Source organism: Dreissena polymorpha, chromosome 13 (assembly GCF_020536995.1).
Source record: "Dreissena polymorpha isolate Duluth1 chromosome 13, UMN_Dpol_1.0, whole genome shotgun sequence".
In the NCBI taxonomy this organism is placed as follows: domain Eukaryota; kingdom Metazoa; phylum Mollusca; class Bivalvia; order Myida; family Dreissenidae; genus Dreissena; species Dreissena polymorpha.
This window is the reverse complement of record NC_068367.1, coordinates 69,484,797-69,509,379: the sequence shown is the minus strand read 5'-3', so window position 1 is coordinate 69,509,379 and position 24,583 is coordinate 69,484,797. Positions and strand designations below refer to the sequence as shown.

The 24,583-nt window shown below is 35.6% G+C and overlaps 1 protein-coding gene across 2 annotated transcripts in view; it reads right to left on the bottom strand.

The window, feature by feature from the left end:
- LOC127855635 (ceramide synthase 6-like) overlaps positions 1–24,583 on the bottom strand; it is a 101,683-nt gene that overhangs the window by 41,382 nt on the left and 35,718 nt on the right. For both annotated transcript variants that reach the window (XM_052391382.1, XM_052391383.1), the window contains exons 4-7: positions 19,870–19,927; positions 12,437–12,487; positions 4,244–4,336; positions 33–161 (exon numbers count right to left, since the gene is read on the bottom strand). In XM_052391382.1, the coding sequence (XP_052247342.1) occupies positions 33–161; positions 4,244–4,336; positions 12,437–12,487; positions 19,870–19,927 (331 nt within the window). The remainder of the gene's footprint in view (positions 1–32; positions 162–4,243; positions 4,337–12,436; positions 12,488–19,869; positions 19,928–24,583) is intronic.

Genomic DNA, 24,583 nt, shown 5'->3' with positions numbered 1-24,583 from the left:
TTTAGAATGAAGCCTGTGTATTCATACTGTACCTCGACCCAGAAGTCTGCGCAATCATGTATAAGCAGGACCAGTGTTCCCGTACGGATAAAGTTGCCTATATAGGAGAAGCTCATTAACGACACTGTCGCTATGTGGTGTATAAACATCTCTACAAAGTCCTGGAAATAAGACAAAATATGCATTAATCATCTTGGATATTGCTGTTGCTTTAATACCCATGTCATTGGTGTATGCTGTTTTCATTTTATCTTTTAATGGAATTTGCAAACTTTGATTTTTCATAATGATATGGCAAAGCTGGTGAAAAATAATTTTAAACTAGAAATGGCGCGGCAGAGGCCGACGCGTATCTCCACGCCGCATGTTTGACCCAGGGTCGCCCCATGGTTGGTAATAGAAATTAAGAAATTATAGTAAAAGACAATTTTGGGTGGGTGTGGCCTATTATGGGCGGGGTGCCCCAGGGTTGGTAAAGGGGCCATACATAGTTGAGATTTACCTTATTGTCATAAGAGATGTTCTGTACCAATTTGAAGTAAATCAGTGTAGAAATGAAGAAATTATAGTAAAAGGCAATTTTGGGTGGGCGTGGCCTATGTGGGCAGGGCGCCCCAGGGTTAGTAATGGCGCCATGCATAGTTGAGATTGACTGTATTGTCATAAAAGAGGTTCAGTATCAATTTGAAGTGAATCGGTGTAGAAATGAAGATATTATAGTAAAAGGCAATTTTGGGTGGGCGGGGCGCCCCAGGGTTGGTAATGGGGCCATACATAATTGAGATTAACTGTAATGTCTTAAGAGAGGTTCAGTATCAATTTGAAGTGAATCAATGTAGAAATGAAGAAATTATAGTAAAAGGCAATTTTGGGTGGGCTTGGCCTATGTGGGCGGGATGCCCTATGGTTGGTAATGGGGCCATGCATAGCTGAGATTGACCGTATTGTCATAACAGAGTTTCAGTATCAATTTGAAGTGAATCGGTCTAGAAATGAAGATTTTATAGTAAAAGGCCATTTTGGGTTGGCATGGCCTATGTGGACGGGGTGCCCCAGAGTTGGTAATGGGGCCATGCATAGTTGAGATTGACCTTAGTGTCATAAGAGAGGCTCAGTATCAATTTGAAGTAAATCGGTGCAGAAATGAAGAAGTGAATGTAAAATAACATAAAACAAGAGGGCCATGATAGCCCTGAATCGCTCACCTGACTAACCAAATACAATCCCAACCCAGATTTCATCAAGATAAACATTCTGACCAAATTTCATAAAGATTGGATGAAAACTGTGACCTCTATTGTCTACACAAGGTTTATCTATTATTTGACCTAGTGACCTAGTGTTTGACCCCAAGTGACCCAAATACAATCCCAACCTAGATTTTATCAAGATAAACATTCTGATCAAATTTTATAAAGATTGGATGAAAACTGTGACCTCTATTGTCTACACAAGGTTTTTCTATTATTTGACCTAGTGACCTAGTTTTTGACCCCATATGACTTAAATACAATCCCAACCCAGATTTCATCAAGATAAATATTCTGTCTAAATTTCATAAAGATTGGATGGAAACTGTGACCTCTATTGTCTATACAAGGTTTTTCTATTATTTGACCTAATGACCTAGTTTTTGACCTGGCGACCTAGTTTTTGACATAGTGTCCTACTTTTTGACCCCAGATGACCCAAATACAATCCCAACCCAGATTTCATCAAGATAAACATTCTGACCAAATTTCATAAAGATTGGATGAAAACTGTGACCTCTACTGTCTACACAAACAAATTGTTGACGGTTTTTCTATTATTTGACCTAGTGACCTAGTTTTTGACCTCATTTGACCCAAATACAATCCCAACCCACATTTCATCAAGATAAACATTCTGACCAAATTTTATAAAGATTGGAAGAAAATTGCAACCTCTATTGTCTAATCAAGGTTTTTCTATTATTTAACCTAGTTTTTGACCTAGTGACCTAGTGTTTGACCCCACATGACCTATATACAATCCAAACCTAGATTTTATCTAGATAAACATTCTGACCAAATTTCGTAAAGATTGGATGAAAACTGTGACCTCTACTGTCTACACAAGGTTTTTCTATTATTTGACCTAGTTTTTAACCTAATTTTAGACCCCAGATGACCCAAATACAATCCCAACCCAGATTTCATCAAGATAAACATTCTGACCAAATTTCATAAAGATTGGATGAAAACTGTGACCTCTACTGTCTACACAAGGTTTTTCTATTATTTGACCTAGTTTTTGACCTAGTGACCTCGTTTTTGACCCCAGATGACCCAAATATAATCCCAACCCAGATTTCATTAATATAAACATTTTGACCAAATTTCTTAAAGATTGGATGAAAACTGTGACCTCTACTGTCTACACAAACAAATTGTTAACGGATACACGAACGCACGCACACACGGACGCCGGACATCACACGGTCACAAAAGCGTACCATGTCACTGCGTGACAGGTGAGCTAAAAATGAGTGAAAATCTCTGACCCGGTCCCGCCCCAACCCCCATAACTTTTGACCCATCGGTCAGATCAAAATTCCGTCACTGTCACCGTTGCACATATGCTCATAGCTAATTCTCTAGTGCTAAAAGTGTAGGAGGAGCAGGTGGCCAGGACGGACGGACAGACAGACAGACGCACATCAATACAATATCCCCACTTTTTTTCAGAAAAGCATGGGGATAATTAAGGACCTAATATGAATATCTGAGAACAAAATTATGCTTTCGCTATAATTAATGGTAAAATCCTGCCTTGTTATTAACCCATAATCTTCAATTAAGTTCCCATTCATCTACAATCAGATCAAGTTAAAAGCCTCAGAAGATTGCATTTGTTGTTTAGAAAATTGTTGCTATTTTAGAACTAAGGCAGGGTGCAAACTCACATAGGCTAAAGGCCTTCATTAGCAACTGTTGTGTTTGGTGCAAATTTAGACCACATAGGCTAAACGTGTTCATTAGCAACCCTTGTGTTTGGTGATAATGAAGCAGGCACGTAAGATTTACAAGATGGCTGTAAATTGGTTTTTATTTTCTTAAAAAATTATGACAGTATTAAAAAGAATTTCAAAATTATTGCACTGAGATATAAGAGAATAAACAAGAGGGCCCCAAAGTGGCTCACCTGAGATACAAAGGAACTAACCAATTGTGTGCAACCCAAGATATCATTAGAAAAAATGTTCTTACCAAGTTTCATGAAGATTATAAGGAAAAAAATCTTGCATCCTGGTGGAAATGCTTTTCAACCAACCGGAACCATTTTGGCACTAATGTTCCAACCAAGTTCAATAACGACTGGACTATCAATGTGACTTCACAAATGTTACAAAAGGTTATACTATACCCATATAAGGAAAAATGCCACACACCCTAGCCGCCATGTTTTTCAGCGAACCGGAATTTTTTTCAAACTCATCCATGATATCATTAGACAGATTTTTTTTTCATTTTTATAAAGTACTCGTAAAAGGTACTTTCCCAATTGTCAATTAAAAATTTTCCAAAAAGAAGGAAAATTGTGTTTATTTTGTTCCAAAAGTGCATTATCTGCAAGTGAACAAATAACATAAAAGAGTCCTGAAACAAAACATTTCAAGCCAAATTGAATGTGAATGATTATTTGAATTGGTTTGAGAAATTTGTAAAAAGCAATTTTAAAGACTCACAGTGTTGTTTTTTTCACTGTTCTGGGAATGGGGCCGGATCCCTTAGGATTGGGAAAACTCACAGCATTTTGACTAAAATTGGGAAATTAGTGTTGTTTTGCTAAAAATTGCTTCAAAATTGAGGATACACATGTGTCCATTATTATATTTACTTAGGTTGAACTTATAAGGATGGGAAACCTTCCATTGGGAATTTTCAGCTCCCATTTGGTACTTTTTTTCCATTGGGACCCGATTTTCAATGAAAAAACAACAACTGACTCATAATTCCCTGGCAGCCATGTTTTCCAACCAACCGGAACCATTTTCATCCTTTTCCAATATATCATTGGGACCAATATTCTGACCAAGTTTCATGAAGATTGGAAATAAATATGGCCTTTAGCGTGATCAGAAGGCATATGTTGATGCCAAACAACAGACAAAAGGTGATCACTAAATTTCACCATGAGCAATTATGAAAGAAAAAGAGCGACATTTGTTATTCTAAATTGTTATCATACTGGCAACAAGAAGCAGTTACATAAAACTTACTTTGCGTTTGACATCTAAGAACTGGGAGAACATTAATGACAGGTAAAATCCTAACTCTATCATGTAGTACCAGTATACAGAGGTCTGCAAATGCTGAAAATAGAAGAAGGTGAAACATGAGAAGACATGTCATAGGGTATCATGGATGAGAATAAGCAGGGTCAAATGACCCTTAAAAAATGTGTGGAGGACCCCTAGATTTTCTAAGGAAACCCCTATGTCATCTGTCAAGTAAGTATTGACAGAATGAGGGTGGGCAACCATGGCTAAAAGGTGTTTTTACTCTACCATTTATATTGTATTTGCTTAAAATAAAGAACAACTTCATAATTTTGAAATCTTCCACATATTAGCTATGAGTAACATCTTACATGAAGTCTTTACATTTTGTGAAGTTACCTTTCTTCTCTGTGAAAATTGCCATTTCATACTCAATCATTAAGGAATGTATTAGTAGCTTCCTACATAATATGTTATAATTATTGTACTATTCACATACTGATATGACACAATATGTATCATGAAGTAACTAATAAGGCATACAACAATAGTTATCATGATAATATTTATTTAACCAAACAGGTTCATTTCAATTGTGTTTCAGTCTATAAATAAATGGCTAGGACAAAGACAAATATAATAAATTACCTAATGGAACAAATACCATTAATAAATCTGCCAAGATTGGCAAATTATCTATCCAATTCAAAATATGTATGACATTAAAAAACTTAAGATTACAAGAGGGCCTTTTAGCACTAAAATGCTAACCGGAGACCTGAGAACCTATAAAGGTTCACAAAGGAATTATAAGGAAAGCTGCCAAACTACTGGAAAACTATGACTTTAACAAACCACAATCATTTTGGAATCTTTACAACATTATGCTCTCACTCTGTGCAAGTTTTATGATGAGCGATTAAAAAATAGGGATTCCTAGAGTGATAAAATGGTTTCACTATAACTGCCAGCCTTATAGTTGTTAGGTTTGTCAATGGAGAAAAAAATGCCTCACACGTCAGAAAATCATTAAAAACAAAATGTCCAGAGAAACGTTTATGCAAATCATGCAAACAAATGTGACCTCTGGATGTTAACCAGCTTTACGTAGGCTGATCAACCCACATGTAGATATGACCCTACGAAACCAAGTATTAAACTAGGGCAAGATATCATCAGGACTTATAGGTTCATGAAGATATGGTAATAAATGCGGCCTCCATAGTGATCAAATCTTTTCTTTAACATGACCTTAAGACCCAACCTTTGACCCACTTGACCCTGTTTTGTGCACTGCTAAGATATTTTGGAACAAATGTTCTGACTAAGTTGCATAAAGATTGAACAAAACATGTTGCCTCTTTATTGTTCACAAGCTTATTCCTAAATTTGACCCAGTGATCTAGTTTCTCCACATAGCTCCACATGACCCCACATGACCTAGTTTCAAACTCAACCGCATATGGTTGAGACAAAAAATATGTGAACAAATTTCAAGAGAATTTGGTGATAAATGTGGCCTATAGTGTTCCCATACTTTTAAGTTAATTTGACATAGTAACCTTGTTTATTATACCATGTGACCCACATTCAAATCTACTCAGATATCATGAAGAACTAGAGCTTTGTCACAGACGTTACGAATACCCCCACATGCAACATTGACACAGAATATTTTGCATGTTGTCTTAAAAAAAAAAGCAGACAACATGCTCAATGTTTTAAACGCACTAAGTGAACCCGTGACCTAGTTTGCGACCCAGCATGGCCCATATTCGAACTTGACCTAGACATCATCTAGATACAACTTTGAGCAAGTTTGGTGAAGATGGAATGAAAACTACTTGATTAAAGAGCAGATACCATGCTCAATGTTTACAACGCACTAAGTGATCCCGTGACCTAGTTTATGACCCACATTCGAACTTGACCTAGACATCATCTAGATACAACTTCTGAGCAAGTTTGGTGAAGATGGAATGAAAACTACTTGAATTAGAGAGCAGACACCATGCTCAATGTTTAAAACGCACTAAGTGACCCCGTGACCTAGTTTATGACCCGGCATGACCCATATTCAAACTTGACCTAGAGATCATCTAGATACAACTTCCGACCAAGTTTGGTGAAGATGGGATGAAAACTACTTGAATTAGAGAGCGGACACCATGCTCAATGTTTAAAACGCACTAAGTGACCCCGTGACATAGTGTATTACCCGGCATGACCCATATTCGAACTTGACCTAGACATCATCTAGATACAACCTCTGACCAAGTTTGGTGAAGATGGAATGAAAACTACTTGAATTAAAGAGCAGACACCATGCTCAATGTTTAAAACGCACTAAGTGACCCCGTGACCTAGTTTATGACCCGGCATGACCCATATTCGAACTTGACCTAGACATCATCTAGATACAACATCTGACTACGTTTGGTGAAGATTGGATAAAAACAACTTGAATTAGAGAGCGGACACACTTAGAGAGACAGACCGACCGATCGACCAACCAACAGACAAGCTCACTCCTATATACCCCCCTAAACTTCGTTTGTGGGGGTATAAAAATGTTCTGACAAAGTTTCTCTAAATTGGTCAATTAATCTGACCGCAGTGTCTGCTAGCCTTTTCTTTAACAAATAAAATTGACTCCTTATCTAAGATCGAAGTAGTTTTGTAGGGACAACTGAACAAAAATAAATATATTATAGATAATATTGATTCTTGACACCATGCACAGGGCTCCCCCAGGCTCAACATTTTATTGAGCCAAACAATTGGTTGACCATAGGAATTTTTCCCATTTTATTTGTTTTACAGGGCTTTATGAAGAAAAGTTATAGCCTGATGGAAATTTATTGAGATTTTTTTATGTAAATTGTAGCAATTGGCTAATATGGCAGATGTCAGAGCAAGCCCTGCATGATGCAGGATTAACTCTTTCAGTGCTGGAACCGAATTTTTAAGGTTTTTGCAAACAGTTTGGATCCAGATGAGATGCCACAGAACATGGCGTCTCATCAGGATCCAAATTGTTTGCTATTCTGATAGTATTCTTTGAAAAAAAATTGAAGAAAATGCTAATTTTAGAAATTCAGCAGACAACATTTTAGCAGCCGACAAATTTCCCAGCATGCAAAGGGTTAATACGTTCATACTGAATACTATTGTAATTCAAAATGCAATCTTCATCACCATCAAAACAAGAGGGCCATGATGGCCCTGAATCGCTCACCTGACTAACCAAATACAATCCCAACCCAGATTTCATCAAGAAAAACATTCTGACCAAATTTCATAAAGATTAGATGAAAACTGTGACCTCTATTGTCTACACAAGGTTTTTCTATTATTTGACCTAGTGACCTAGTTTTTGACCCCAGGTGACCCAAATACAATCCCAACCCTGATTTCATTAAGATAAACATTCTGATCAAATTTTATAATGATTGGATGAAAACTGTGACCTCTATTTTCTACACAAGGTTTTTCTATTATTTGACCTAGTGGCCTAGTTTTTGACCCCAGATGACCCAAATACAATCCCAACCCAGATTTCATCAAGATAAACATTCTGACCAAATTTCATAAAGATTGGATGAAAACTGTGACCTCTATTGTCTATACAAGGTTTTTCTATTATTTGACCTAGTGACCTAGTTTTTGACCTAGTGACCTAGTTTTTGACCCCAGATGACCCAAATACAATCCCAACCCAAATTTCATCAAGATAAACATTCTGACCAAATTTCATAAACATTGGATGAAAACTGTGACATCTACTGTCAACACAAACAAATTGTTGACAGTTTTTCTATTATTTGACCTAGTGACCTAGTTTTTGACCTCAGATGACCCAAATACAATCCCAACCCAGATTATTTCATCAAGATAAACATTCTGACCAAATTTCATATAGATTGGAAGAAAACTGTGACCTCTATTGTTTACACAAGGTTTTTCTATTATTTGACCTAGTTTTTTACCTAGTGACCTAGTTTTTGACCCAAGATGACCCAAATACATTCCCAACCCAGATTTTATCAAGATAAACATTCTGACCAAATTTCATAAAGATTGGATGAAAACTGTGACCTCTACTGTCTACACAAGGTTTTTCTACTATTTGACCTAGTTTTTGACCTAGTGACCTAGTTTTTGACCCAAGATGACCAAAATACAATCCCATCACAGATTTCATCAAGATAAACATTCTGACCAAATTTCATAAAGATTGGATGAAAACTGTGACCTCTACTATCTACACAAGGTTTTTCTATTATTTGACCTAGTTTTTGACCTAGTGACCTAGTTTATGACCCCAGATGACCCAAATACAATCCCAACCCAGATTTCATCAAGATAAACATTCTGACCAAATTTCTTAAAGATTGGATGAAAACTGCGACCTCAATTGTCTACACAAGGTTTTTCTATTATTTGACCTATTATGTGACCTAAAGTTTGACCTAGTTTTTGACCCCAGATGACCCAAATACAATCCCAACCCAGATTTCATCAAGATAAACATTCTGACCAATTTCATAAAGATTGGATGAAAACTGTGCCCTCTACTGTCTACATAAACAATTTGTTCACGGACGCACACACGCACACACAACGGACGCCGGACAGGTGAGCTAATAAAACTCATCATGCCCAATTCAAACACCACTGAAGTCTATAACTGAAGATTGAAAGTTACAACCCATTCTTTTAAAAAAATCTTGAGCATATTCATAGCTGTAATCAAAGTAGTAAAAGTATGTGTCTACAATGATAACGAATATAAATACAAAACTATGCATGTACCATAAACTTTCGAGTTTTTATAACCGTTAAACCACAAAAATATATCAAAGCCTATCATTTGCATCTGTCACCAATTTCTCAATATAAAAATGGCAGTCCAAGACACTTCAAGGACATGATGTTTTTAAAGCTGTAAGTGGTGAGTTTGATTTTGAGCAAGAGTGACAGATTCATGCCTTCTGCTCATCAGCCCAATGGCCTTCACATTGTGGACAAGTTGCATGAAAGTCCTAAAATGGTGACGGATACAAACAAAAACCTCAAACATTTGACCTTGGAAGCAAAATCATTACCTGAGCAGGGGTGTCTGACTTGTACCTTCAGCACATCATCTCAACAAGACTATTGCCAAGCAATAAAAGTCCCCTAACAGTGAAACTCCACCATTTTCAGCAATATTTCTAGTCTATTTGTTGCCATAACAACTAAAATTCTTGACATAGGAACAAAATGAAATGACGTGCATAATCTCCATATTGCCATCTGTCCATATTTCAAGTTTCATGAAAAAATGTCACCGGTAGGGGACTAATTACTTAAACAATGTATCCAAAATTCATGAAAATCCTCCAATTTTTTGGTATAAAAGATATGGACAAGACATGAAAATATAGGCTCAAACTTTTGACCATAGCAGGACCTTTAGTTGGCATAGAAATGACTGACTCATGCCTTCTGGACATATTCCTTGACATTTAAGGCAAGTTTCATGAAATCTGTGAAATCGAATAGGATATATTGAGTGGACATCACAAAACCGACAGATTAACACATGGAATTCCTATTGTCCATCCTACCACTTTGCAGTGGGAGTTTTCTTACAAAATTGCAATTGTGTAGTGGATACTATGCCTGCCTACCAAGCGCGAAGTCCTGTGTTTGAAAACCATGGGAGCATACTCAACATCTCCCCAAACAACACCAAGTGCTTTTTAACCAGGTAATGGACTCCAATGTATATCAAAAGCCTTGCAATGGATCATATATACAGAGTTTAAACTTATTAGAAGCTGTGTCCCGCATTTACTCAAAGTTTCAAATACCTCAAATATTCAAACAATACAGGTGTCCAAAAATTAAGAAGCATGTTATGTTTGTTTGTCAATTTTTTTATTGTTATAAAAACAATACATCAAAGTGCGATAATTTTATTTTGTTGTACTCTTCATTCTCTGCTTTGAAATAAATACAACTTCACATCTTAGCAATCTCTTTCATGATATGGTATAATAAAAGTAAAAACATTCAGTATATTGCTTCCTTAATACGACATCATTTGAAATGCTGTTGGGTGAAACCATTGTTAATTACCGTTATACATGGCAATTCCTCTATACTGCAATTGTAATGGTCAATAGCCCTCAGGCATTCATCTGACAGATTTTATGACCTTATTGCGATGGTAAAACCCCATTATCGAAGGGTCACCAGATACCCGAAAACAAACCAGAAAATGGTAAATAGGGCTGTAAAATATACGGTCCGAAAATTACGTCTTTAATTATTGACATCCAAAAATTTAGAGTCACAGAAAATAATTATTTTGGCTTAAAAATGGGGTGTCTGAAAATTTAGAGTGTCCAAAAGCTTAAGATTAATTATGATAATGTGAAAATGTGTTTTATGCGATCTGCTTACAGCCTAACTCCGGCCCATTGTTCACATCTGTACAGTCTGATCCGGAGCTGACATGTCCAGGAAACATTGCAGGACTCAATAGCTCCTGACGAGAGTGCAAAATTGCACAGGCTGGTTTAACCTAACACTGCTCTCATATGGCGTAAGACCCATTTCCCATGATGCAGCCAATATCTCAAATGCCCGACAGTTTAATCTTATCCACAGTGTAATGGTAATATAAATAAAATGAATGGTACTTAGACTGCATAAAGTCTGGGACCACAGTTATAAATCAATTATATTTACGCACATACATGTCATGGTTTACAAGTGTATACTGCTTCCTACTCGGCCAGGAAGTGAGCAGGTGCAGTCTGGCTGCTACAACAGACAGGGATATTCCACTGTTTCATTCCGATCAATTTTTCTTGAATTCTTGTTTCCACAAGTGAAAAACCATGCTGTGAAACACTCAATGTTTCCCAAATAATTTGCCCAATCTTGAAATCTTCAAAAGACACTCCTGAAGCAATATATCATCTCCCAAAGTTCAATGTATTGACCGAGTTTCGTCTTTTGACTGTCAAATCCCTGACATTTTTTAAGTTAAAGCCACTCTTAAGACAACTTATTAACATACATGATAATGCTAGATCAGAATGATTCAAAAGCAATTTATCACTTCTTATATTTGTATTAAGAAGTGGTGAACAATTCAAAACACCTCAAAACACTTTGATGTTTGATTAAAGCCAATTTGATGAGAAGTGAAAAGTAAATACATATTAATACGTTGGTTTTAGTTAATTTAAACAAGACTATATTTTCATGGGTGGTACAGACAAAAAATCCTACGTGAATAAAAAAAAGAGACCATAGACCCGAGGAAAACAACAATTGTATTGTATGTTTTACAACCAATATAAAACTAAATCACACTATTTTCAGGATTCATGTAAAGGATTTTGCATTACAATAGTTACATTTGAGATATCTCAACAAAAGAATGCAAGCTGTGAGACAATTCAATAGGTTATACAATCATTATACTTCAAAGTGCAGATGCAGCAGGTGTTTGCAATTTGTCTGCACATTCCATCATAGTAAACTATTGAATGACACATTGACTATTGGGTGCCGGCTGAATTATTGGAGATCAATATTACATCATGGCCTTCTCATAATAAACTGTTTTCATGGCACAGATATGGCTTTTTTTAAAGGATTGCTTAATCCCTGCAAGGGCATGCTTTTTTCTGATCATTTAAATTTATCTTTTGCTTTAATGGAAGCTTATTGTAGCTTTCCTTGCATTTACCCCAACCCCAAACAAGAAACCGTCGGAGACGGGTGATGCTCCCCAAAGTGTTTTTTTGTCACAATATTGCACTATATATTCAGATAAAAGGAAACGTCTTGAGGGCACAGTAGTTGGGAGGACAAGAATTTTGTTATATAAAATTTCAAAGGGCCATAGCTCTGTAAAAAATCATCCGACCAGAACCCGTTGATAATATGCACATCTCTTCTTGGTAGAGAAGCTTCCCATAAAGTTTCATTGAATTCCGGTCATTTGTTGCTGAGAAATAGCCCGGACACAAAATTGTGCACGGACTGACACACGGACTCACGGACGGACAGACAAAGCAGCGACTATATGCTCTCCCCAAAATTTTGGGGGGAGCATAAAAAACTATTGCCAACCGGGTGTAGAGAATTGCAAAGAAAAATCTTCAAGGTTGCCAGTTTGTCACTTACTTGTGTGGGAAATCCATACCAACACTTGTTTGAGTCCCATAACCATTCTTTCTGAAAATAGAAAAAAAGAACATCAAACCACATTATACACATTTAAAGGTGCAAAACTGGGATTCAAAAGACTTGCAACACGTTTAAAACATGTACCACAGCAAGAGAAACGTGTGTCATAGATCAATTTCCTTTCTTGCAAGGACCATACCATTGTTATAGGAGGGTGAAAAATGAAGGCATAATTAAACTACCTGGCTTTTCTTGTATAAGGTAATTTTTGTAAACAAATGACAAGCTTGACAATGCAATCTTTGACAAATGACAATCAATTTAACTACCTGTTTAAATAATAATAGCCATCAAAAACAAAATGATTAGTTTGCCACATGCATTTTAACAACAAAATATTAATAAACAAAGCAGGTATATAGAAACTTTCATAACAGATATACACACATTACGAGATAGTAGATACATTGTAACCTGCATTTTTATTTTAAGTTTCCTTGAAAATAAAGCCACTGAATTTACTTTAAGAAAATATGGTATGCAATAAAAACATGTTTTAGATTTTTTTATCACATGCTTTTGATGACAGAAAAGTTGTTATTTTAAAGGCTCTATAAAGGTCACAAATCCAATTATTATGCATATCAACTGGTCTAATTTTTACCGGATTTCAGTTACTCTTGCATAAAAACTGCTAATAACACAGCTTAGGTACAACGTTGTCAAGAATTATGGAAGATAAACCCCAGTGCCCCAGATAATTATTTGGGTAATAGGGTTTTCACCCGTTGATTTTGAAAAATAGGGTGATTTCAGTTTTTAAAAAGGGTGAAATATGTTATTAACATTTATACCTCAAACTCGTGTATGCTTTACTTTTGTTGCGCTGACTGGTTGCAGTATGCACATTTCAACTTTTATTTCTGCCCTATCAACGCAAACCATTTCTAACCAGGGATATGACTTTTTCAACTTTTGACAGTTGTTTTCAACACAGTGGCTAAGAAATCGGTAACACAAATGATTGCGTTGTTTGTACGTGGTTGGACAAAGTTTGCGATCGACATACATTTAGCGCAACAATCGCGCACGTCTTTCGACCTCACATGGACATTTTTATTACGCATCGTTATAGAAACTGAAAGTACAGACGCTTTACAAGTGCACGTCAGACGCTTAATTTGTTTTGAAATTTAGTCCGCATAGCGTTTGAATAACTTCGACTGTTTTGCTCCTCCGTCATCCAGGCGCTTGCTCACTGTTGAAGGAATAAAGTCTTCGCCGACGTACGATAATTATTCCAATTAAAAGTTACCGAAATTGAGCAAAGCATTTTCGATCGAGACTCGTATCGTACGCATCAAATTTAAAGAATAAGCGTAAAAGTCAAATTGATTGCGTTTTCAATACGCATTATATTGAATTTCTTTGCGTATTTAAACATTTTAATAGGGTGAAAAACGCCGATACGCAGCTTATCTGGGGCACTGATAAACCCGTTTCATAATTGGAAGAAATGTTTACATTTTTGCAACTAACGTGAAGTGTAGCCTCAGACCGTTGACATATGCTAAAAATAGCCGAAAGAAAATTCAATTTTAATTCTATTTTAACAACTTTTTACCAGCAGAAAGTAACTTATTAGATCACTACAAACGTTTAAACCATTTAGAAAAGACCTACTTTGTGAGTGATACCAGAAAACGTTAAAAGTCATCGTTATATTTTTGGTGACCTGAGTCAATTTCACTTTCTCTGTCGCGAGTAAACAGCGATGTAAATAAACTGATTGTTTGTAAACACAATTGACTTGGAGGACACTTTATTTTGAGCTCAAAACAAGTTGTATTGCTCATTTTTTTATATTATGTCCAATAGCATGTATATATTGTTTTTGATAACCTTTATAGATAAAATATGAAAAAAAATATTTAAAAATCTGTAAATAATTACGTATCTTCACCTTTATAGAGCCTTTAAGACAAGGGTCTGATAAAACAGAAACATTCTACATGTTTTACACTGATACAGCATCATTTGATGTTGACGACGTCATTGTTTTTATTATATTATCTTGAGATTTGTCAATCAAAGAAAATGTAGTAGTTAAGTAAATAAGCTAAAAAAAAATGTTATCTAACAAAAGGATCTTATGGTTGAATAACACATGAAATAATTCGTAGCATTTGATAGATATAATATCTGAGTGTACATACAATGTAGATTACCATAAATTATCATCTGTTAATTATCAGCTTTATGACATTGATAACCAATTTATTTGAATGCATTATCAAATTAATAAATAAGTTGCAAGTTGAATTACATTATAATCATTTGTGTCAAAGAACTTTTGCTATTTTATTTGTAATCTGTCAGCAAACTTCACTGGTTGGTTGTTTTCATTTTCATGGACATTAATTAGGATTTCTGGCAATTTAAAATAACAGGAAAAATTATTAAACTTCATTTCCTTGCGGATACAGCAAAAATCACTAATTAAGAGAACTGACAATACAGCTTTGTATTCGAATAATCATCATTTGAAATGAAAAAATAAATAAATATATATAGTCACAAACCCAAAATGATTGAATGATAAACAATGATTCTCATGACTTTAAACAAAATTTGTTACCATATATGCATGACTTACATGTATATAAAATATACAAGAGTGCCATGCTGTCACAAGATACGCCCGTTTGAAGGTTTTGGACAACTTGATAATTTTACCATGACACATATTTTAACTTGACCTAAATATCATCTAGACACAATTTGGTGAAGATTGGATGAAAACTACTTCAATTAGAGAGCTGACACCATGCTAAATGCTTGAAATGCACTAAGTGACCTCATGACCTAGTTTTTAATCCAGCATGACCCGTATTTAAACTTGACCTAGAGATCATTCAGACACAACTTCTGACCAAATTTGGTGAAGATCGGATAAAAACTACTTCAATCAGAGAGCGGAAACCATGCTAAATCCTTGAAATGCACTAAGTGACCCTGTGACCTAGTTTTTGACCCGGCATGACCCATATTCGAACTTGTCCTAGATATTGTCTAGATACAACTTCTGACTAAGTTTGGAGAAGATCGGATGAAAACTACTTCAATTAGAGAGCGGAAACCATGCTAAATCCTTGAAATGAACTGAAGTAACCCTGTGACCTAGTTTTTGACCTGGCATGACCCATATTTAAACTTGACCTAGATATTGTCTAGATACAACTGTCTGACCAAGTTTGGTGAAGATAGGATTAAAACTATTTGAATTAGAGACTGGAAACTGCTGTGGACGCCGACCCCTCGCCCGCCAAGGGTGAAACTATAAAAATGACAATAGCCTTTTAAATATAAGAGCACTTGTTAGAGTCCTACTTGAGACAAACTTGTTTCTTCATTTCCTTTTAGCATTTACCATAGTAGTAAATTATAATGGGGCTCTACAGTTTGGATTTTATATTCTAGCAATTTTAGCCATTTACTCACACATTTAAAAAATTACCATATCTCCAATATGTCATTTTAATTTTGGCAAGAGACACATGGAGGGCTCACAAGAAACTGATAGAACAAAATCACTGGACAACATTTATCAGTCTGTATCATAATCATACACTTGGTTTGGATTCACACAACAACCAATTACCCCATTATTCAGATTAATTAATTGTATTAAAGCTTGTCCAGGCATTACTCCATGAATTGATCCATTGATTAGAGAAAATACAACTATGGAAGGAAGTATGAGGCAACATGGATCCCATGAAGAGCTGATGTTAACAAATTACCAGAATTTGTTACAAATTGCATGAAGTAAAAAACTTATCATTCAGGTTTCAGCGCTAAATTGGATTTTGAGATAATTGAACAAAGTGTTCTGTTCTGCTTTAATCAAGTTGTGCAAAAGATAAGAAGCTTCATATCCACTTTTCAAATAAAACAGGCCTTAAGTAGATACAAAGTTTTATTTTTCAGCAACATAATCTTAAATAAGCTAGCAAGTGCAAATATGTTCAGTAACTAAAAAAGACAGTTTTGTAAAAAGAATCTTTAAAGACCACACATAAAAAAAATATTTGTAGATACAAATATTCATAACACAGCAACTTAATGTTGATATTTTCACAAGTGGCGCAGCCACGAGTGAAAATATATTTTTTCTATAATCACGAGTGAATTAAAATTGATATTCCACCGAATCCAACACATTTTCTTTTTATTTTATGCTTTTTTTCACAGTTTATATACATTGTTAAAGAGTTAAACTAAAGAATTTCGCTGGAATAATGACGTCATTTTGTAAAAAAAAAAGACGTCATTTCAGAGTAAACAGTGAAAATTATTGATAATTTTCACTGTTTGAAATAGTGAAATTATCAGTTTCAATTCACTGATAAATATCTTTAAACCACAGGAAAGCATAAAATAAAATTAATTATAACTTCCAGGCAATCTGCGAAATAATTTTGTTTAGAGCAGAGACCATTGGACCTGCAGCCTTAGTCAAGTCATAAGCCATGAACAGGATTTCAAAGGCACACAATTTATATTAGGAAATAAAGGAAACAGTTTTCTTTAAACATTCGCCAAAATAAAAGATGGCAATAAAAAGGACCTTTTCACATTTTTGTTATTGACAAAATTGAAAAAAAATGTTTCAGATTTGCAAATTTTCGTTCAAGTTAGGTTTTTTGCAAGGAAACAGTAATACTGAACATTTACCATGTTCTAAAATATCCATAATATGCATCTTTTGATGATAACAATCTTTTGATGATTACAAATGCTAAACTATTTATAATTTGGGAAGCTGTGTTGTTATCGTTATGTTTTTGTGACATCACGAGGATTGCTTACATATAGTATAAAATACGTCAGTGACTATGTAAGCACGGATGGCCGAGTGCTTTGAGTGCTAGACTTTACACCAAGGGGTCAGTGGTTCATGCCTGGGTGTGGATTCCTTTTTTTTTCTTTTTTTTTATTTTATGTTTGTTTTATACTGGAACTCTTTATTTCCAATGTTTAAATTTATAAATTTAAAGCAATTTTAATGACAAACTTTAAAATTATACCAAAGCCTGTGAGAAAGTTCCTTTAAGTAAAAGCAAGATCATTGGGCATCTTTACATCCTTTACACCTGAATTCTTGTTGCTAACTTTAAATTAAAATATAAATTATAACTCAAATGTTTGATAACTTATGGGAATCCTTGTGTAAAACCAAAAACTAAAACAAGGGCTGTTTGTAAAACATGCATGCCCCCCATATGGGCTGTCCGTTGTAGTGGCAGCCATTGTGTGTATACAATTTTTGTCACTGTGACCTTGACCTTTGACCTAGTGACCTAAAAATCAATAGGGGTCATCTGTGAGTTCATCAATGTACCTATGAAGTGTCATGATCCTAGGCAAAAGCATACTTGAGTAATCATCCGAAAAATCATTTTACTATTTCAGGTCACCGTGACCTTGACCTTTGACCTTGTGACCTCAAAATCAATAGGGGTCATCTGCAAGTAATGATCAATCTACCTATGAAGTTCCATGATCCTAGGCATATGCGTTCTCGAGTTATCATCTGAAAACCATTTTACTATTTCGGGTCACTGTGACCTTGACCTTTGACCTAGTGACCTCAAAATCAATAGGGTTCATCTGCAAGTAATGATCAATCTACCTATGAAGTTTCATGATCCTAGGTGTATGCATTCTTGAGTTATCATCCGGAAACCATTTTACTATTTCGGGTCACCGTGACCTTGACCTTTGACCTAGTGACCTCAAAATCAATAGGGGTCATCTGCAAGTCATGGTCAATCTACCCATGAAGTTTCATGATCCTAGGCGTATGCGTTCTTGAGTTATCATTCAAAAACCATTTTACTATTTCGGGTCACCGTGACCTTGACCTTTGACCTAGTGACCTCAAAATCAATAGGGGTCATCTGCGAGTCATGATCAATGTACCTATGAAGTTTCATGATCCTAGGCCCAAGCGTTCTTGAGTTATCGTCTGACAACCACCTGGTGGACAGACCGACAGACAGACAGACCGACCGACATGAGCAAAGCAATATACCCCCTCTTCTTCGAAGGGGGGCATAAAAATATTATTATAATATATGCAAGTGCTATAAACCCTAGCATATACATTTGGGCCATGCACTGTGAAAGGGGGGTTTAATACATGTGCATAAGTGTTGCCCCCAATTAGCCTGTGCAGTTTGCACAGGCTAATCAGGGAAGACACTTTCTGCTTTAACAATACTTTTTGCTTCAAGAAAGTCTCTTCTTAGCAAATATCAAGTTAAGGTGGAAAGTGCTGTCCCTAATGAGCCTGTGCGAACTTCACAGGCTAATCTGGGACAACACTTTACGCACATGCATTAGACCCCTTTTTCAAGAGCGCGGCCCATTTTAATGTGTAAAATTCTATTTTACACTAAGATCTGCCATCTTGAAAATATTCTTGTTTAATTACTCTGCCTTCATTTCACTGTCATTGCTGTACAATGATAACATGTATGACTCTACTTTTCTAGTTTAGAAACAGCACATTTTTAACTAACTTATAATGAGCAAAGCCTTCTAAACAAAGACTTTTCATAAAAGAAGTTTCCATGCCCATTTTCAAGCAATCCCCGCCCCCTCTGCTATTTGTTTAGTGTTTCTGAATTCCTACCAGTACGATGCAACAAGGCAATCACATGCAGGTATAATTCAGAGTTGCAAACCCAATCATAATAACTTATAGTGATTCTGGGTCAGAGATCGGGCAAAGGATAAATGTTGACATATTATCATCAGCTCATACAGGCCATGATCTATGACAGTTTGATAACCGGCTGATGACTCAAGTGCCTCTTACTACCACTCCATCCAAATTAGCATTTTATACAGCGAACTGAGATAATTTTTGGTTGGTCAATACATATTATCTCATTAACAACACTAACAATGTTTCATGGTAATCTGGCTATGGTTTCAATATTTACAACTTTTTTTCTTCATAACCTTTTAAATGTAATCATACATTTTGTGCCAGGATTTTATGCATCATAATGCTCATGCACAATTTTGACATTACATGTTATGTCAATGATAAAATTGAATCACCTTTTATAATAACAATTTTATATTGAAAACTGCAAATTAATCTGTTCCTCAGTCATTTAGCATGCATTGATTTAGTTTTAATGGACAAGGGCTTTAACAGCCAAGCAATAGTGGAGCTACTTGTAGTAGATGATAGTACATGATCAATCCTTTAATCAACTGGTAGTGAAGCCACTGCTTTGCTACAAGACCACAGGTACACAACAGTCATGTTATATACCCTTTATGTATTAGTGTAAAAGGGTTCCATAAGTTTCTTACATTTAAATTGCATAAAATAAAGAGAGTATACTTACATCTGACAACACTATGACTCCATATATAAATATTCCAAAATAGTATGTAAATCTCCACCTGAAAAAAACAACACAAGGTAAACAAATTAAACAAACAAGTAACACAGTACTAAAACTGTTTTTCACTTAAAGATGTGAGCATATGGGTGGTTGACATCGTTCTGTTCATGCCATTTTTTGTACATTTGTTATGAACATGCCGTAAATGCCCAAAATTTAACATCTAAAACTTTAAATATGTCCTTGTATCCTATTTTCATGCAGTGTTATGGCAATAGAATTGAACAAAAAAGTACAGTTTGTGAATAGTGCCCAGTGCATAAATTTGAGTCAAAACAAGAGAGCACAGATACCCCCACATTCCATTTTTGTCTCAAAGCTCCACTTTTTCAAAAACAATCTGTTTTTTTTTTTATTTTTGGTAAAATACTACTTTTCATCTGAGATTTACCTTGACCTTGAGGTAGATGTTAAATGGCCATAGTTGATTGAGGAGAGTGTTACATGGACACCTTTCTTAACATTGCAGGGTTCCGGCTGCCTATAAAATATTTTTGGCACAAATTTTCCCAAAGGGCAATTTATAAAAAATCTACCTTATTGCTCAATATTTTCTTAAAATGACATGAGACACTCTGTTTTTACCAGCTGCTTTACAGCAGTCATTATGCAATAGATTTTCATGATGTACATGTAAGCAATACTGCAGAAATCAATGGAGCTTGCTGACTTCCGCAAAGTTAAAGGTTAAAGGTGCGGTTTATAGTCTGCTTCATATACATCTTCAGCCGACTTCACAATCAACCCACCCCCCTGGGATTTAAGTCGTCTGCAGGCTTCATGGAAAGTCACCAAAAATGCCTGTCAACCGGACAGGCTGATGGAAAAGTTAGCCTGTCCGGCCAAAAATTCACCTGACCGAACAGCATGAGCTTATAATTGAATAATTAAGTAAAGTTTAACTCATATTCATTGGAATGTGCAGCCTGCGTTAAGTACACTTAATAAAGTAAAACAAAACACTTGCGTGTTCTAGTGATTACAGTGTATGATGGACAACAGCTTTGAATTCTAGTCAGACTCAAAGGAAAATATATATTTTTATAGGGATCGGATGCATGTAATAGGCTATTTAATCAGATTTATGTCGGAGGATAAGAAGGCCTTACATAAAAATGCTTAATTTATGAAGATTTTCAGGGGATTGAAAATGCTTTATTAACGAAGATTTTCAGAGGATTTGAAAACATGTTTAACACGCAGATTTCAACGAAACTCTGCTCATGTGAATTCTAGATTCCGAAGTAAATTGTGATGTTTCCATAATCTCGTTCAAATGTTTACAGTTTCGCTTCATATTGATTGTTTTGATATGGCACAGTAATATGTCAGACAAATGAAATTAAAGTTGTCGAAAACACAACAAAGGGAGAGCACTCTTAAGAACTAGTGACGCGTTAGTGTTCTTAATGACACAAACGCTAGAAATTCACGAAAATAGTGATTTAAATGGGGGAGTTTCCTTCTTTTGGCAAGTATTTGACTTTTCTGTATTTAGTCATAAACTTTATTGCCTGTCACAAGGACCAGCGATATTAGAAACTTCGCCGGATCGTAAAGAATTTTGCCGGACAAGGCCGGCGGTCCGGCCTTTTCAGGAAGCCTGTGTCCGTTAACATATGGCGCACCAGGAAGCCACGGCACATTGGCTTATTTCCCTCACAGGTACCCATTTATACACCTGGGTGGAGAGGAGCAAGCGTGGGATTAATTTTTTGCTCAGGAAAATCAAGTGCCTGGGCAGGATGCGAACCAAGTGTTGTTACAAGTTATCTACATTAAACCCGAGTTTTATGCTACAGAGAAAATACAACCTTGAAATATAAAAACTTTGCGCTATAGTGTGAAGTGTTTGTCACAATATATGAAGCAGATTAAGGACTGTTATATGATTGACAACAATAACAATACAAAAGGCAAGTATTGATTCAGATTATTTTTAGAATTGTTGTGATTAAAGGTAATAATTAAACATTTTACATGCATTGATGCTAAATAAACTCAAAAATTTTCCTGTTTCACTCATCAAAATGGCAAATTTAGAATGTATTTGCCTAGTAAAAAGAAAATGATAGATTCAGATGCAAAAACTATAAATTCACCAGCTATCAGAAATTTATAACTTTTATTTTAACATTATATTTCCTTTTTTGTATTTTCAGACCACCAGAAAGCTGCTGAAGCATCCATACTGCAGAGACAAATGCAGGCTCCTTATTAAATGAATGTTCTATTACAGTACAGGCACCGTGTACGTATACAAAAACGCCTGTCTGCGGTGTTCACTTTTCCCGATGGGTGACATTTCGAGGGGGGCAGACACACTACTGTCCGCTGTGTTCAACAAACATCCGAAATTTGCCGTGATTGCACGCTATCGTTAACGGGAACACCTGTGATCACCGCGATGCTGCGCAGCCACGGTAAACACCTGTCTACGAGAGTCATTCACGCGTTTCAAATGAAAATGTACAAAAGAAAATCATATACTACATGTAGATATAACATGTATGTGCACATGTATGCGTACTTAAATTGGGAAATGTAAATAAAGCGTTTAGATGATCAATAGTATGACTCTTATAGTGTTAATCAATTCAATTGCCCTTTTCAACAACAAATTACCGGGTTTCAAAGAAATCAAGAGAGTATAAATTCATTGTGTTCAATTTTAAGTACTGTCCAAATTTACGTATTGCATCAGTATGTTACGACATTTGTGTGCAGTCAGTATACAATACAATAATTGTTTCAATAATGAAGGAACTGATACAGCGTAACGGTAACAATACAGCGTGTTTAAATTATATTTTATTAAGAGGAAATGTCAATGCCAAATAATTTGTGAGATACCCCAATACTTTAGTTGAAATTCACAACGAAACTTTTAATGGAAATTAAATGATCTCAATGTTGTACCCGCTATGAAATTTTTATTAACAAATAAATACAACCGCACCAATTTGCGTGCTTTTTATCTGGACAAAGAAATTCACTTATTTCATGTAGAATTTGTAACCTAAAATAGCTGTACACGATGCATGCAAACCATGTCAGGTGATTAACGCATGATGCAATACAGCGGTCCTGATTGATTTCATCATATCTTTAAATAGAATCATATGCTGAAATTCATTTGACACTTTCTAAAATTTCAAACGCTTGTGTTTATGGCTCTTATCGTCTATATTACCCACCCATAATTTGGTTTTAAATATATAAATTGGGCATATATGGGATTATCGAGTAATGGATACAGATGGGAAAAGTTGCATGTTTGCGATTGAGACAGTTGACACCTATGTATAGGGTAATCCAGAGACTCGGGATAATACGATAACTACAATCAGTTATGAGTTCTCCATGGCTTCAAACTGTTAATTGAATAATGAAACACTCAATTAACACTCCTCCAGGTGCGGTATCCTACAGCTAGGTGCGAACGCCGTTTTCTTTAATACACGGCGTTTAAAAAGACAAGAAACACTGTCATGTGCATGGGTGTGAAATACATTATTATCACTTTTAAATGAAAGGGATCAATACAATACGTTTATTTTCAATTATTTTACTTTTAGCGAACACGATGAACACCGCGGTAGATATTATGGGTCCGTTGTGATTCGCCGTGTTTGCCTTATCGCAAACTGCCCCCGCGTTATTTGATCTGAACACCCATCGCGGGGTTCATATTGATAAGCAAACACAGTGAGATGAACACTGCGGTGAGTCGCGTTTGTTTAAGTACACGGTGCCTGTACTGTATTTAAACTTGTTAAATGTGCTGTTATTATTAATCTCTTAAATGTCCTGTTATTAAACATACTGTAAAATGCTTGTTTTTTTGTTATTATAACCTGATCTTCATTGCTCCAGTGGGAACCCTGCATTGGGGCTTAGTTATTTAAAAATACATCAATATAATATATGTATATAGAAAAATTATTGCTGAGAATGGACTTCTCAAGCTGTATTATTGCCAAGTTTGACTTTTGACCTTTAAGAGTGACCTTTACCTTAGAGGCAGGGAGAAGAAAGTTACATGAAACATGTTTATGGTTTACATTTGTGTCTAGTTGTTAAAAAGAGGGATTTTTTTCCTTTTTTATAAATTACCTGTAAAAGATACTTTCCCAATTGAGGAATTCCAAATACAAAATTCCCAATGGCAGTCCAAAACATTCCCAAAAGGCAGGAAAGTTGCATAAATTTCATTCTTAAAGCCCATTTTCTTAAAGTAAATAAATTAAATAAGCACTGAAACTGAACATTTCAAGCAGACATGTAAAATAATATTGAAACAGGTTTGTGCCATTAAGTACCAAGCAATCGAATCCCCAATTTGAAAATGTCATGACGCAAATTTTCCCAATTTCATTGATTTTCGTTTTTAACCCCATTTGGCGCAGTTTAACGCTCACCCTGATTTTTAAATTCCAAAACGAAGAAAATATATGTCAAGCCAAACAAAACTAGCATATCGGACTTGCCGACATTTTACTATTGGGCAGTAAAATAATCTGGGTCATTCTGAAAAGCTTAATTTTGCATTCAAAAGAGGAAGCTTCATAATGCAGTTTTTTTTTCACTTATAGGGGAATGGCGGCGGGGCCGGTCCAAAGGGGGAAAAATGCGTCGTTTTTTAGGAAAAGGG